A 17,424-nucleotide genomic window follows, 5' to 3' on the forward strand; every position below is an offset into this window, starting at 1 on the left:
AGCGCAAATGCGCCTTTCTCTGCGCCTGTGCGGTAACCGGGAAAGCACCCCGGCAGTCCCCCTTTGAATAGCTCACGGTGAGCGGCTTGAAATCGGACGTGCCGCAGCGGAGGGGACTTCCTGCCCTGGTAGAATCAAGAATAGCCAGGTTCTCTAGCCAGGTTCCCAGCCAGGTTCTGTCTTTAGTGTCCTGTTCCATCTGTGTTTATACCAGTTCATTTTAATCCTATCCATTCTATTTCAAAGGTTAGGGCGTTTGTTATCTCCATTCCAAGGTCACTACCCTACTGTAAGGTTAAAAAACAAAAACGCCCTAAAGTATTCTTGTAGCTGCCGTGGGAGTAGATCTCAGTCCTTCCGCATAGAGAGATGACTTCATATTTTCAGGAGGCTCTTTGGACTAAACCTAAACTGAGTCCATTACTCATTTCCTCTCCGGCTCTTCTTGTGGCTTTTCTTAGATCTTTCAGGAGATTTTGAGTGGCTCCTGTGTCTATGACTATGGTGATGACCTGGGGACTTGGAACGGGATCTGTGCCATCTATCTCGGGACCTGCGGCGGTGACCTCTTGGATTCTTGCTCCGATGCCTCTCTCGGCGAGGGGAAGGGCTCCTCCTTTTTGGAGACCGACTCTGCCTTCTGGCAGACTGGCTCCCACTTCTCCTGTAGCGCAGCGTGGGAGAGCGACAGGGCTTGTCCAAGTCTTGGTAGCTTCTCCGGCGGGGATCAGGTGATGGTGCTCTCTGCAACTTCTCGTCCTCTTCTTCCTCTTCTTCACTGGACTGGACATCATACATGTCCAGTATGATGCCACCAACCTGTTAGTCACTCAGCCATCTTGGTTATCAGGTTGACTGTCAGGATTGCAGTGTTTGTGTTTCAAGTAACCCTTAGTTTACTTCATAACGGCCCAAAAGCACAAAGTGATGCTGATAATTCGAACGTGCCACAGAGAAGCAATAAAGTGCTTCCTTAAGTGAAAAGGTGACAGTTCTCAGTAAGGAAAGAAAAAAAATTATATGCTAAGGTTACTAAGATCTACAGTAAGAATGAATCTTTTGTCTGTGAAATTGTGAAGGAAAAGGAAATTCGTGCTAGTTTGCTAAGAGACCACTTTCACATAGCTTTTATTCCAGCATGTTATATTTTATTAATTGTTGGTGTTAATTTCTTACTGTTTCTAACTTGTAAATTAAACTTTATCATAGATATGTACATATAGAGAAAACACAGTATAGATCGGATTTGGTACCATCCAGTCTCAGACACCTACTGGAGGTCTTTGAACATATCCCTTGGAGCTAAGGAGGACTACTGTATGTGTGAAATGTTTTCTCATCATTAAAGTTGCAGTAAATAAAGTACAATTAGGTCACTATGGAAACTGATTTTTCAGAAATGAATAGTGAATGTTGGCTCTGCAAATCAGGTTGCCTGTTGCTCTTTAATAAACCCAGAATTCGCCGAAACCGGTTTGGCTCAGTGGATAGAGCGTCGGCCTGTGGACTGAAAGGTCCCAGGTTCGATTCCGGTCAAGGGCATGTACCTGGGTTGCGGGCACATCCCCGGTGGGGGATGTGCAGGAGGCAGCTGATCGATGTTTCTCTCTCATCGATGTTTCTAACTCTCTATCCCTCTCCCTTCCTCTCTGTAAAAAATCAATAAAAAATATATTTAAAAATAATAATAATAATAATAATAAACCCAGAATTAATATTTGGTTAACTTGCCTAAAAACAGTTCTTTCAAATCAGTTCTTTCCACTAATTGCAACAGTGGGCCATTTGAGTCATAGGCCCCTCTGACATCTGTCAGATTAACTTTTCAGTCACTTTCAGATAGTGAGACTTGGTCCTGTCCACCTATCCCTTTTAAACTATTTCATATTTGACTCTAACCTCCCTGCTATCCCCAGCACCAGTTGGTGATAGGGCATAGGAGCAGGATGGGGTGCTCAGGTAAGCTCTGTTCTCTCAAACCTCCCTTTCCACCCTCATTTTTGATGAGTTACATTGGTCTTGCTCTTGTTGGAGACTTGTCACTTTGCCAGCAAATCCCACTGGAAAAGTAACTGCCCTTTCCCTTTGTCATCTCCTCTAGTCCAGCTGGTAAGGGTGAAGTGCCAGAACATGCCATCCTGAGAAAGCAGTTTCTCTAGCCATTGGTTGCATCTAAAGAGACTGGGCTCCATCTTCTAGCTGATCCCCCTATTGACAGAACAAGCCACAATCCTCAACGCTTATGCCTCTTGGCACCTTACTATAACGGCCCCCAGCAAGACTACAGCCTCCATAGCCCCCCATATCTCATATATTCTTGTACTTCCTGGCCTTTAACCAAACCATCCTTGTCACTCTCCACCCCACCTGAATCAGCAAGCCTGAAATGAGCAAGCTGCCCAGCTTCATGGATGGAAGCCACTTCAGCACCATCCCTCTGCCAGTCTTTCTCATATAAAGCAACTTTCCCATCTCCTAGTTTGTAAAAACTAGCTTTGCCTTTCCCTTTCCCCAATGGGAATCTCCTGCCAAGAACTAGAGAGACTTTCTTTAAACTTAGTTGTCAATGCAGTACTTCCTTATCTGTAATTACCCCTCTGAAATCCCCAATCCTTGGAATCTCTAACTCAAAGGTCTCCTGTGAATCCGCCCTATCCTCATAATACTTTTCAAGTTTCTCTCCAACTGGTCAGTAGGTACCGAGGAGCATTTGAACCTCCCTAGCTTCTAGGCAGGCCAGGCAATATATCAACCTTTCATGTGGCCCTTTAAATATTGAAGTCATTTCTCAAAATACATGTAAACACATATAAAAACCTTAAACATTTTACCAAAAGTGAAAATTGCTGAACTAAGTAGCAATAAGAAACTTTTATAGAACCAAGATGGTGGCATAGGTAAATGACGTTACAGCGTCCCACAACCACATCTAAATTACAACTAAAATACAGAGCAACCATCCTTCAGAACTGCCTGAAATCTGGCTGAATAGAATTTCTACAAATAAGTAAAGAAAATACATGAACACTGGTGGGAGGGGCAGAGGCACTGAACAGGCTGGTTGGACACCCACATCTGGCATTTTTTTCATCAGGAGGGATATCTCAGCTACAGAGGCCTCCTGAGAGAAGCAAGGGGTCCCAGGGTTCCAGAGCTGGGAATCTTATATATTAAAAGCCTAACATGCAAATCGATCAAACAGCAGAATGACAGGTGGAACAACCAGTCACTGACACACACTGTCCACCAGGAGGGAGACACTCAACACAGGAGCTGCTCCCAGACCGCAGGCCCCAGACCAGGCAAGGTGGGTGCCAGTCGGCCCTCCCCCGCCCCCAGTCACCCCACAGAGGGAGGTGACTGGCTGCAGAGCAATTGGGGGCCAGGGCCAGTGAGTGGGTGGTGCCAGGCCAGCCAAAGCAGGTGCCAGCGGGGGGTGCCCAAACACCCCGCCGGTCGCCCCATAGATCAGCCCTAATAATCGGCCAGGCCTAGGGACTCTATCTGTGCATGAATTTCGTGCACCGGGCCTCTAGTTTGGGCTATAAAAACCAGCAGGGATTGGCCTAGTGATACGAAGGCTGCTGGAGACCCAGGCAGTTTCTCATAAAGAGCCAGTGCTCGGACTCACTTCCTCTGAGCTGTAGCACTGGGGCAACAGCTTGGGGGTGGGGGTGGCGTAGATCCAGGGACATATGGGAGAAATCTGGATTATCTAGAATTGGAGCAAGAACTCAGGGGTGGCTTTCTCTCAGGTGGGGGTGCTCACTGGGTCATTGTTCCTATGCTGAGATCTCCCCTATCACAGAGCTGACTTGCAGCCATATCTGAGTTTCCATCAGCTTGGTTCACACTGTTGGTTCCACCTGGAAATTCCTGGAGGCTACACCTCACCCAATTTGCAACCCCACCCAAGCTGTTTGCAGTGGCTTTTCCATATGAATGGCCTGTCCTGGCTCAGGCTTCAGACATTCCTAAAACCTCTCAAACATGCAGCAGCTGGCATCAGGGTGCCCCATATCTATGAATTAGAAGCCCAAGACCTGGCACTAGCACCAGCCTGCCTTGCTTCATAGCTTGGCCTCAGCTGGGCACTTCTAAGCCCAACACAAGTAGCAGCCATCTGCAGATAGCTCTGTAGCTCCTGCCAGGTGGCCCCAGGCAGTGGCCGACTTTGCACCTCCCAGGAGCCCCCAAAGCCACTGTACCCTAGGTGGACAGTTTCAGACCATAGCAGATTACAACTGTACACATCCACAAGTGACACACTCAAGGGGCAGACTCAGGGAGCACCAAAGCCCCACTGAAGCAAGTCCTGCTCCATAGGGGTGTCTCCCACACAGCAGCTCTTCCACTGTATCCACAGCTGGCCCTCACAGCCAATTGGCCTGGAGGGCAATTCCTCCCAGTGACGCCAACAGCAATCAAGGCTCAACTACAACAAGTCTGTGCACACAGCCCACACAGGGGGGAACTTAGAGTGCCCACCTTATGTGACTGGGGAGGCTAAGTCTTTGGGCCCTACAGGACACCTACTACACAAGGCCACTTTACCAATTAGCAGCTCTACCTAATACATAGAAGCAAACACAGGAAAGCAGCCAAAATGTGGAGACAAAGAAACATGTCACAAATGAAAGAACAGAAGAAATCTCCAGAAAAAGAATTAAATGAAATCACAGCAAGCAAACTAAAGGATACAGAGTTCAAAACAATGATTATAAGGTTGCTCAAGGATCTTAATGAGAGCTTCAAGGACTTAGTGAGACGTTCAGGATCTTAGTGAGAATTTCAAAGATATGAAAAAGGAACAGTCAGAAATGAAGGATACACTAACTGAAATGAAAAATAATTTACAGGGGATGAACAGCAGAGTAGAGGATACCAAGAATCATATCAACGATTTGGAATATGAGGAACCAAAAAACACCCAGTCAGAAGAGCAAAAAGAAAAACAAAATCCCAAAATATGAAGACAGTGTAAGGAGCCTCTGGGACAACTTCAAACGTACCAACATTCACATTATGAGAGTGCCAGAAGGAGAAGAGAACAAGATATTGAAACCTATTTGAAGCAATAATGACAGAAAACTTTCCCTACCTGGTGAAATAAATATACTTACAAGTCCAGGAAGGGCAGTGAGTCTCAAACAAGAGGCCCATACCAAGACACATCATAATTAAAATGGCAAAGGTTAAAGACAAAGAATCTTAAAAGCAGCAAAAGAAAAGCAGTTAGTTACCTACAAGGGAGCTCCCATATGACTTTCTGCTGATTTCTCAACAGAAGAAGAGGAGGAAGAGGGGGAGGAGAAAGAGGAAGAAGAGGAAGAGGAGGAAGAAGAGGAGAAGGAGGAAGAGGAAAAAAGAGAAAGAGGAAGGAGAGGAACAGGAGGAAGAGAAGAATAAAATGGCAATAAATACATATCTATCAACAATTATACCTAAAAATCAAAATAAACGAACAAGGATTCTAATGAACAAAATAAACTGATGAATAAAATAGACAAATCTCAGTGGGAAGGGGGGGGCAGGCAGGAAGAGATTAACCAAAGATTTTATATGCATACTAGGAGCCCAGTGCGCAATTCAAAATCGTGCGGCGGTGCTGCCCACCCTCCGGTCCGGCTCTGCCTCCCTCTCCAGCCCTTGGAAGCAGCTGCTGATCAGGCCCTTCCCCAGCGCAGGGACGCGGAGGCCCCTGCCGCCCCGCCCCTGCGCGTGCAACCTCCAGTCTGGTCAACCCATTATGGTGTCCCAGTTAATTAGCATATTTCTCTATTTTATATATATAAATATACATATCTATGGACACAGACAATAGGGTGGTGAAGGCCTGGACAGGGTGGAGGGAGGCAATGAGGTGGAAAAGAGGGATATCTGTAATACTCTCAACAAAGATTTTTTTTAAAAAAGAAACTTTTATAAAGCATCTATAGATAGTTGATAAGATTTTTATTTCTTTTATTTAAATGGACATTAATATTCATATATATTTACATCTTAAAACTCCACCTAATTTAGTGAAAACAAGGCATAGAATGGCACACTGGCAGCAGAAGGTGCTTATTAACTACCAGTCATTGTTATGAAGTCATATCTATATACAACACTAAAGAAAATAAATAGACTTAACTAAAGTTAATAAGGAGCAAGTATAATTATAAATAATACCAGCTTTTAAACAGGAATCTGTAAAGGTTTTACTACATAAGGATTTCACTCAAAGTAGACAAAATATATAATAATCTCAAACTTTGAGGATACCAAATTAATTTCCTCTTAGTTGAGGCCTCTTCAACCTCAGTAACTTTTCGGAATGAAGCATAAAGTTAATGCTGTACAGTTAAAAGGATTGGTCCAGTTGAGTTTTCTCTATTTTTAATTCCTCCTCTTCATTTACAGTATTGGCAGCAGCATCATTATGCAGATTATCTAGAATGTCTTCCTTAAGTTCATATGACTTCTCGTTTTGATCCTCACCTGTATTAACATCTTCAACTGTCTGTGCCCTGGATGTGTTCATTAACAAGTCTGAAAGAGAAATCATTGTTACACATTATTTAAGCACCTCACCCAATCTTACCTAACACAAATTTCTTCACAAGCTTAGATCAATAGAAATGATAAATATGACCATTTTAGTTCATGTTAATTATGATTACTTCCAAATAAAGCCATTTTTATACATGTATAAAGTCCATTCAAAAATGCAAGAGGTCTTGGCCCTGGCTGGGTGTTCAGTTGGTTAGAACATCTTCCTAATACGCCAATGTTGTGCTTCTATTACCAAGGCTGCTATCATGCACATACAAGGAACAATCAATGAATGAATAAGTAAATGGAACGACAAATCAATGTTTCTCTTTCCCTTCCTTCCTTTCTCTAAAATCAATAAATAAAAATTAAAAAAAAAATTTAATGTAAGAGGTCTTGAAAGGTACTGAACTCAATCAAACTTGAATCACTTCCAAATGCAACCGTTCTCATCCAAAATCACAACTACTAGACATGTTTTAAAAGTTCAAATGCTCTTAACAGCTGTATGTCAAAGTGATCTATAGTAAAGAAAATTTCAGGTACTTATATCTACATGGGCAAATTTTTAAAGTCATATATTATAAATAGAAAATGAGCCTTAAAATGCTTATTGATAATGACAAGGAAGACACTGCTATCAACAATAATTTTATCTTTTTGTAATTTTTCACATGGAAATAAAACATCCATTTGTAAATTTAAAACTTAAATTCACTTTAATTATAAAAAATCATGATAATGTAGTCACAATACTTTTCACTTGAGAATTTTATTATATTGGGTGAACCTTGTTTTATGACATGATAATCTTCACTACTTACTCTAATTCTTACTTTCCTATTTCAAAAGGAAAAACTGGATTGGAAATAGAGAATGACATGCCATCCTGCTTCATTCAAAGCCAATTTGCAATTTTATTTATCTACCTACCTATTGATTTTGATTGATTGATTTGAGAAACATCAACTGTTGTTCCACTTATTTATGCATTCATTGGTTAATTCTTTTTTTTTTTAATATATTTTATTTATTTTTTACAGAGAGGAAGGGAGAGACATAGAGAGTTAGAAACATCGATGAGAGAGAAACATCGATCAGCTGCCTCCTGCACATCTCCCACTGGGGATGTGCCCGCAACCCAGGTACACGCCCCTGACCGGAATCGAACCCGGGACTCCTCAGTCCGCAGGCCGACGCTCTATCCACCGAGCCAAACCGGTTTTGGCCATTGGTTAATTCTTATATGTGCCCTGATTGGGGATCAAACCCAGAACTTTGGCATACTGAGTCGATGCTCAAACCAACTGAGCTACCTGGCCAGGGCTGCAGTTATTTCTAAATACAGTTTTGTTTTGTTTTTGTTAATTCTCACCTGAGGATATTTTGTCCATTGATTTTTACAAAAAGCGGAAGAGAGGAAGGGAGGGAGGCAGAGAAAGAAACAGAGAGAGAAACCAACCGGCTGTCTTCCTACGTGCCCCAACAGGGGCCTGGGATCGAACCTGCAACCAGGTACTTACCCTTGAGCTGGAATCAAACCCAAGACCCTTCAGTGCACAAGCCAACATCCAACCACGGAGCCATACATATCGGCCAGGGCTTAAATACAACTTTAACAAACATGGTTGTCTAGTTTCCAAACCCACAGTCTGTTTTAAAAACAGCACATTTTGCCCTGGATGGTGTGGCTCGGTTGGGTGTCGTCCCATGCACCAAAAGGTTGCTGATTCAATTCCCGGTCAGGCATGTGCCCAGAAAGGGAGTATGCAGGAGACAGCCAATCGATGTTCTGCTCTCACATCAATGTTTCTCTTTCTCTCTCCTTCTCCCTTCCTCTCTCTCTAAAAATCAAAAATATTTTTAAAAATTAAAACAGTTCATTTTATGGCAGTTTTTCTAGAGAGAAGGGAATGTAACAGGTAATCAAACTGATAGCTCACAACAAGTGACACAAGGCAAAAAAAACAACAAAGCATTTTAGGGCCCAGCTGGTGTGGCTCAGTGGTTGAGCATCGACTTATGAACCAGGAGGTCACGGTTCAATTCCTGTCAGGGCACATGCCCGGATTGCAGGCTCGATTTCCAGTGAGGGATGTGCAGGAGGCAGCCAATCAATGATTCTCTTTCATCATTGATGTTTCTCTCTCTCTCTCTCTCTCTCTCTCTCTCTCTCTCTCTCTCTTTCTCTCTGAATTCAATAAAAATATATATATTTTTAAAATTTTTAGGATCACTTATTCACATCATAGCAAATGGCTCTAAAATCCTCACTGGGTGCAAAAAGCATTTTATATGTTTAGGAAAAGTACCATAATAATTAATGTTCATAATTATGATCCTAAAGACAAAATTGTATTACATGCTTTAAGGAGTCAGGGAAGAATATGTTTTTGAAAGACTCAGAATCAATTTTAAATTATTAAAATAACTCTTTAAGAGGTATTCAACTATTCAGAAAACCATCTTGGATCATTTATTCTTTGGAGATTCCAAATAGGTAACACACACACACACATACACTGTCTTTTTCTCTCAACTGTACATAAACTTAATATACTATATCATTTTTCTATTTCTAGAGGTATTTTATTTGGAAGATAGTAGAGAAGTTAAAATTTCTAACATGCCCTTGCTATATTAATGGTAACACATAAAAACCAGCGTAACATTTACCATTTTCTAAGGACTGACTATTACTCAGTAGCTTTGCCTGTCTTCTTTCCAAGGCCAGCTGTTTATTTCTCTGAATTCTTTGTTGTTGCTCTTCAGTTAGGCTTCTACTTGACTCAGAAGCAAACGTCGCATTTTCAGATGAGTTTGTCAAAAATGGATCTAATTCAGTAGCAGTTACATCATGGTCATTATTTTCCACTACTTCATCTGCAGTAGGAAAAAAAAAAGTGAGTACATCTCTAGTATTAAACTAGTTAGAAAAATATCTTATGTAGCTATTAATTTAAAACCAGTTTAAAGTGACAAGGTGCAGACCAGAAGAAACAATTGGTGAGGCATGAGAATGTTACAAACATGTTTGATTCAAACAAGTAAAAGGAATATTTATAAGTCACTTTAAAGAGGCATTTTAAGTCAAATGAAAACACTAATTTAAAAATATACATGACCGGCCCTGGCCGGTTGCTCAATGGTTAGAGCATCGACCTGGTGACTGAAGAGCCCAGGTTCAATTCTGGTCAAGGGCATGTACCTCAGTTGCAAGCTCAATCCCTGGCAGTAGTCGGGGTACGGTAGTCGGGGTACGTGCAGAGGGCAACCAATCGATGTGTGTCTCTCACATTGATGTTTCTCTCTGTCTCTCCCCCTCCCTTCCACTCTTTCTAAAATCAATGGAAGCCCTAGCCAGTTTGGCTCAGTGGATAGAGCACTGGCCTGTGGACTGAAGGGTCCCAGGTTCAATTCTGGTCAAAGGCATGTACCTTGGTTGCAGGCTTGATCCTTGGCCCTGGTCAGGATGTATGCAGGAGGCAACCAATCAATGTGTCTCTTTCATCACTGATGTTTTTATATCTCTCTCTCCCTCTCCCTTCCTCTCTGAAATCAATTTAAAATAAATAAATAAAATAAATAAAAATCAATGGAAAAAATATCCTCAGATGAGGATTAAAAAATATATATGAATGGAAAGCAAAAGTTCTTAGTTATGATTAGAAATATTTTATGCTTGGACTAGTAAAAGAACTTAAAGAATCCAAAGAATATTCTTATTTTATGTTAAACAAAAACATTTTAATAGCTTGCCATAATACACAGTAATAATTTTATATAGGCTATTTTTAATAGGGTAAAACCCAGACACAAAACTAGGAAAAGAAATTTAGAGATCTGTGGACATAGTTCCAAGTTAATATTTTTAATTCAGTGCATTATTCTCTACATTTTTACTCTTAATAAACTCTTAAAGCCATGTACACTAGTTATTTCAAAGTAGGATACCCCCAAAATAATCCACAATGTTATGGAAAGTAAATATTAAATCTTCCATTTATAATTCATTTAAGAATTATGAAAAATCGCCAAAACCGGTTTGGCTCAGTGGATAGAGCGTCGGCTTGCGGACTGAAAGGTCCCAGGTTCGATTCCGGCCAAGGGCATGTACCTGGGTTGTGGGCACATCCCCAGTGGGAGATGTGCAGGAGGCAGCTGATCGATGTTTCTCTCATCGATGTTTCTAACTCTCTATCTCTCTCCCTTCCTCTCTGTAAAAAATCAATAAAATATATTAAAAAAAAAAAGAATTATGAAAAATTAAATTTTACTAACATATTTAAAATAAGAATGGGCAGTGATAAACTATCACTTATCCATATGACAGCTTTCCTATGGCGGAAGCTAACTTAATAAAGGCAGCTCCACATTGAGGAAGGGGAGGAGAGTTGGGCTCACTCATTTTTTAATTTCAGCATATTGTGACACACAGCTGATTCTGATTGCCCAGTTAAGTCGACTAACAGGCTAATTTTAACCAAAACAACCCCAACAGAATAAACAAGCGGTAGTTTAAAAAGATTTGTTTGCAAAATAAACACCTGAAAGTAGAAGATAATACAAGTACAAGCAAACTAAAAAAATCTATATATATAAAAGCCTAAGTGACCTTTACAACCAAACGACTAGAACGACTGGTAGACCAGTCACTATGATGCGCACTTACCACCAGGGGGCAGACGCTCAATGCAGGAGCTGCCCCCTGGTGGTCAGTGCATTCCCACAGCCAACCTCCCACTGCCCCTCCCCCACGCCGACTGGCCCCCCCATAGGCCTTGATCACTGGCCAGGCCAAGGGACCCCCCACCCGTGCACTAATTCGTGCACCGGGCCTCTAGTAAAAAATAAATGGCAAAGCTGATACTTTCCCTTCTTTTTACATCATTCACATAATAGGGTTAAAACATAACCTCATCAAATCTGACAACTAGGCAAGAAAAAAAATTTTATCACCAGGACCATCATTAAAAAATAATAATAAAGAAAATGAAATATTAATTTACATACACCATCCTTATGTAGATACTATGCACTGAGATTAGCTGGTGATAGTAAAAACCAGCACAACTATCAAAACATTTCAAACATGAAGACAAACCTTTATAATTATTCTAGTGAGGTTTAAAATTCATATATTTAATCCAGTCTTTTACAATTCAAACCCCTTTTGAGGTTTCTGCCTTCCTGACATGGAAAAAATTCGTGGCAAGAAACTAAAATGCATTCCTTTATCAGGAAATATTAATGGCATACAAGTAGAAAACTTTGCTGGGGAAGTTAAGAAATGTATTAGAACCAATTGTGCAATATGTAGGGTTTCTAATATGCTTCACCTCATAGGACTTACAAGATTCTGAATTAATAATAATGAAATAGATAAAGATCTACTTTTTGTGAGCTATAAAAGGAAAGATATCATCAACAAGAAATGGCCTCTTTAATACAATGTTTTATGGAAAAACAATGTGAATGTAACCACTGCTGGAGCTTAGACTAGGATAAAAATGGGATTAAAAACAAATGATAACCACACATGAAATACATTTACTGCAAGTCATAGGCAGACTATTGTGGCAAAGAAGCTAAAGCCAGAAATATTCAATGTGTTACAGGATGCTATCATGTTGGTACACATAATCTAAAAGATAAGCAAATTATTTAATAAAGGGAAACAAATGCTATTTAAAAGAACATAGGGAGGCCCTAGCCGGGTTGGCTCAGTGGATAGTCAGCCTGCAGACCAAAGGGTCCCGGGGGTTCAATTCCGGTCAAGGGCACATACCTTGGTTGCAGGCTCCTCCCCTGGCCCCGGCCCTGTTCGGGGCTCCTGCAAGAGGCAACCAATCAATGTGTTTCTCTCACATTGATATTTCTCTCTGTCTTTCCCTCTCTCTTCTACTTTCCCTAAAAATCAATGGAAAAACATCCTCAGGTGAGGATTAAAAAAAAAGTATAGGGAGCACTAGCTGGTTTGAATCAGTGGACAGAAGGGTCCTGGTTCAATTCCGGTCAAGGGCACATGCCCGGGTTACGGGCTCCAACCCCCATAGGGGGTGTGCAGGAGGCAGCCAATCAATGATTCTTTCTCATCATTGATATTTCTATCTCTCTATCCCTCTCCCTTCCTCTTTGAGATCAATAAAAATATATATTTTAAAAAGCATAGGGAAATCAGGATTAACAAGTATAATTTTAGCAGTGTGGTTAGGAAGACTTCACAGAGTTGACAGTTGAGCACAGTCCTAAAGATAGTAAAAAATTTGGAGGCTGGAGGACAATGTTCAAGGCAGAGTGAGAGAGTGCAAAAGCCTTAAGACAGAAATGTGCCTGGAAGGTTCAAGGAACAGCTAAGGAGGCAAGTGTAGCTGAAGCAGTGTAGGTAGGGATACAGTCAGAGAGGCAAGGGGGATGGGTTGAGGACACAGAACAGATTCTGTAGGGCCAAGTTGGACATTATAAGGGTTTTGGCTTTTACATTGAGCAAAATAAGGAGCCACTAAAGGGATATGAGCAGAGGAGTAACAAGACTACACATTAGTAAAAAATATTAAAGTATAACCCCTGCTTAATTTTTAAGAAAACCAATTGATTACAAAATGGTAAATGAAATTTTCTAGTAAACTTCAACAAAAAAACCTTGCATTGGTGAATGGATTTAAAAATGAACATTGAGATTTATTAAATACAATTAATGACTTATTTCCATGTGGATTTATGTATTTTAGTAAGGTAAAAACCAAGATTTGATGGAGGGGGGAAAAGTGTTACTGAATAAACTAACTCAGTAGTAGATGGTGTGGGATTTAGTACTGTAATAACTAATCCCTTTCCATATATCAAATCCTATGCCATCAGTACATACCATATATTACCAAAATATTAATTAATCTTGGATTATTTAAATCACAATCTTTCACTTTTAATAACTTTGGGGAATTCTATATGGAGCCTGTATTTTCCACCACATATATTAAAAGTTTAAAAAGCAAACAAACATGTATGGAGCCATCGCACAGGAAATCTGATAACTATACAGACCTGTCGGCAGGAACCATATGTTTTGATGTGTGTGACTGCCTATGGTTGCACTGTACAGCCAACAAATGCAATCAATACCAGGAACAGTCACATAGGTCTTACTAAAGTCCTATACCCAAGATCTGTACTCTTTTTTTATGTTTTTATTGATTTCAGAGAGAGGAAAGGAGGAGAGAGGGACAGAAACATCAATGATGAGAGAGAATCACTGACCTGCTGCCTCTTGCACACCCCCTACTGGGGATCAAGCCCGAAACCTGGGCATGTTTCCTGACTAGGAATCGAACTATGACCTCCTGGCTCATAGGTCAATACTCAACCACTGAACCATACCGGCTAGGCCAGGATTTGCACTCTTAAGTGAAATATAAACTATTTCATCATCAAATTATTCTGCCTAATTTTCCCAGAGCCACTTTTTTAATGGTGTACATGTATTTTGTCATATATTTTTACTAATAAGCACTACAAAGGATCAGTGGGTCACCATCAGAGTTCTTAAAAACTCATGTTCTATGGCTAAATACATTTTTACATCTCTTAATAACATTGCAGCCATTTCTTTAAAGAAACAAATATACACAACATTCTAAATCTACCAAAGCATTTAAACTCATTACTGTACTTTAATTATACTAGTATACTCAACATAGACTAAAAACCAGTCCTGTAATACTGTCCACCCAACTAATCCATTTCTAAAAGAAAAATTGTTATAAAGTAGACAAGCCTATATTCTTACCATTATTGCTAATAAAATCTTCATGTAAAATAGGGAGATCAAGTCGAATTTGTTTTAAACAGGTCTGAAAAGAGACATTTTTACATTTTTGTTAATAACATTTGGAGGAAAATGGTCATTTATTCCATTCTGAGTTTCAAAAAAGATGTTCTTTAAATAACTACTCATTTTCCTTCTTTCTACCAAGACAGATTTAAAAATTAAGACCCCCAAACAGCTACTCAGCCTTAACTAAATCTTACCTCGTACTATTCAACACTGTGAATGAAACTCATAATAATCTCAACACATACCTGAACTTCCTTTTTATTTCCCAGGTATTCAACTCTGTCAATAAAATCCTCAAATTGCAGTTTAGGGAATAGCCGATGTGCCCAGTGCTCCATGTGTCTGATTAGCGTCTTCAAGTCTTCAGCCTGGCACATAAAAATAAAAATGCTAAATAGAAAACTCATTCTCAGAACTGATCTGGTCAGCAGATTTTAGAACTGAATAGTGATGACAAAGTCATTGGTGTCACTTTACATTTATAAGGTGAAGAAATTATAAAAAGAAAAATATTTATTAAGGACTTAGAGGATTGCAGTCTAAAAGAGCACTGGATACACATTTTTTTTAATCAGAGGAAATAAAACAGATGAAAGTTTAATAGGCCCTAGCTGGTTTGGCTCAATGGATAGAGTGTCGGCCTGTGAACTGAAAGGTCCCAGGTTCGATTCCGGTCAAGGGCACATGCCCGGGTTGTAGGCTTGATCCTCACTGGGGGACTTGCAGGAGGCAGCCGATCAATGATTCTCTCTCATCATGGATGTTTCTCTCTCTCTCTCTCCCTCTTCCTTCCTCTCTGAAATCAATAAAAATATATTTTAAAAAAGTTTAATAGAAATTAAAAGATAATCACATGTGGTTTTGCAGGACAGTAAAGTAACCCTAAAAATAAGCTTTAATAAAATATATCAAGATATCTTTTAGGAATAACTAAACAAAGTGGTTGGTCCCCTAAATCATATATAGAAAAGAAAGCATTGAGAATTCAGCATTGTGAAAATACATTCAGAAATCCCAAGAACAAAGTACTGAAGACCAGCAAGAACAGTTTAAACATTCTCAGACCAGAATACCTATGTTTGAAATTTCAATGTAACATTAAAAGTTTTTTATATTAAAGAAATACATGCCGAAACCGGTATGGCTCAGTGGATAGAGCGTCGGCCTGCGGACTGAAAGGTCCCAGGTTCGATTCCGGTCAAGGGCATGTACCTGGGTTGCGGGCACATCTCCAGTAGGAGATGTGCAGGAGGCAGCTGATCGATGTTTCTCTCTCATCGATGTTTCTAACTCTCTATCTCTCTCCCTTCCTCTCTGTAAAAAATCAATAAAATATATTTAAAAAAAAAGAAAAAAGAAATACAAAGCTTTTTTGTTGTTGTTATCCTCACTGAGGATATTTTTTCCATTGATTTTTAGAGATAATGGAAGGGAGGGAGAGAGGTTGCCTCATGGGGCCGGGGGATTGAACCTGCAACACAGGTATGTGCCCTTGTCCAAGAATTGAACCCACGACCCTTCAGTGTGCGGGCCAATGCTCTAATTCCTGAGCCACCTGGCCAGGGTGACAGTTCTTAAATGTCTCCATTTTTCAACAAAACTTAATTGATGCCTATTATAAACCAGGCATGGTGCCTTATCTTAGGGACACCTAAGTGATCAATACAGGTAAAGTCCTTGCTCTCATAAAGCTTAAAACCACTCTCTGAAGTAGACAAAGTAAATTTTATTCCTCAGAATTATAAAGTACAAAGTCAGGCTTACTGACTCATACATGATTTTACTAAACTCATACGGTGGCAAAACCAAGACATGTTTTCTGATTCTTCTAACAGAGCCCTTTCCACATCATAGTTTCTCAAAAGATACAATGATGAATGATTACATCTGTAAAACATTCTAAGATTCCTAACATTATAACAGACCCAGTTTTATAGAGTCAGTCAGCCCTACCTATGAGTGGGTTCTGCATGCATGAATTCCACCAACTGTGAATTGAAAATATTCAGAAAAAACAAATGTTATGCTGTTGCTGACATGTGCTATGTAGTTTGGCCTATGATGGTTGCTGCATCTGTATTGAACATGTACAGACATTTTTTCTTGTCATTATTCCCTAAACAATGTAATATAATAACAACTATTTACTTAACATTTACATTCTGTTAGGCATTACAAGTAATCTAGAGATAATTTAAAGTAGGTTATATGCAAATACTATGCCATTTTATATAACGGCCTTGAGCATCTGTGGATTCCAGCATCCACAGGGGTCCTGGAACCAATCCCCCACAGATAGTGAGGGACAACTATATTTTCAAAAACAAAGATAAAAACCAGACATTTCTTACCTCATGACCTTTACCTTTAAATTTTGTCTTATCAAACACATGTCTTAATGCTGGAAGCCCTCTCTCTGAAATCAATCTGTGAATAGAAATATGTTTTTAAATTCCAAGTTTTCTAGAACTATCAAGGCCAAACCAAGACCATAAGAAGAAAAGATATTATCTGAACTGAAAAAAATCTATATAATAAAAGCCTAAGCCAGTGATGGCGAACCTATGACACGCGTGTCAGAGGCGACACGAGAACTCATTTTTTTGGTTGATTTTTCTTTGCTAAATGGCATTTAAATATATAAAATAAATATCAAAAACATTAGTCTTTGTTTTACTATGGTTGCAAATATCAAAAAATTTCTATGTGACACGACACCAAAGTTAAGTTAGGGTTTTTCAAAATGCTGACATGCTGAGATCAAAAGGTTCGCCATCACTGGCCTAAGCGCTTGTTATGGCGGAATGACCAAAACAACCAGTCGCTATGATGCGCACTGACCACCAGGGGGCAGACACTCAACGCAGGAGCTGCCCCCTGGTGGTCAGTACGCTGCCACAGGGGAAGCGGGGCTCATGGCTGGCGATCGCAGCTGTGGTGGCAGGAGCCTCTCCTGACTCAGCGGCAGTGCTAAGGAGCAACAAGCCAAGCGGTAAGAAGCAGTGAGCAGGTGGGCGGTAAGGAACAAGGGGTCCTGGCCCTCCCCCCCCCCC

The 17,424-nt window shown here is 40.3% G+C and overlaps 1 protein-coding gene and 1 non-coding gene across 2 annotated transcripts; both read right to left on the reverse strand.

Annotated features, from left to right (window-relative positions):
• Positions 1 to 6,141: 6,141 nt before the first annotated feature.
• Positions 6,142 to 16,821, reverse strand: TIPIN (TIMELESS interacting protein). The gene is made up of 5 exons (XM_023748378.1): positions 16,723 to 16,821; positions 14,617 to 14,739; positions 14,324 to 14,387; positions 9,214 to 9,420; positions 6,142 to 6,534 (listed from the first exon to the last, which is right to left on the reverse strand). The coding sequence occupies exons 2-5, from the start codon at positions 14,707 to 14,709 to the stop codon at positions 6,347 to 6,349; spliced, it is 552 nt and encodes a 183-aa protein (XP_023604146.1). The 5' UTR covers positions 14,710 to 14,739; positions 16,723 to 16,821; the 3' UTR covers positions 6,142 to 6,346.
• On the reverse strand, positions 13,538 to 13,672 carry LOC111824390. The gene has a single exon (XR_002827472.1).
• Positions 16,822 to 17,424: the final 603 nt, after the last annotated feature.

Source organism: Myotis lucifugus, unplaced genomic scaffold (genome assembly GCF_000147115.1).
Source record: "Myotis lucifugus unplaced genomic scaffold, Myoluc2.0 scaffold_1340, whole genome shotgun sequence".
In the NCBI taxonomy this organism is placed as follows: Eukaryota; Metazoa; Chordata; class Mammalia; order Chiroptera; family Vespertilionidae; genus Myotis; species Myotis lucifugus.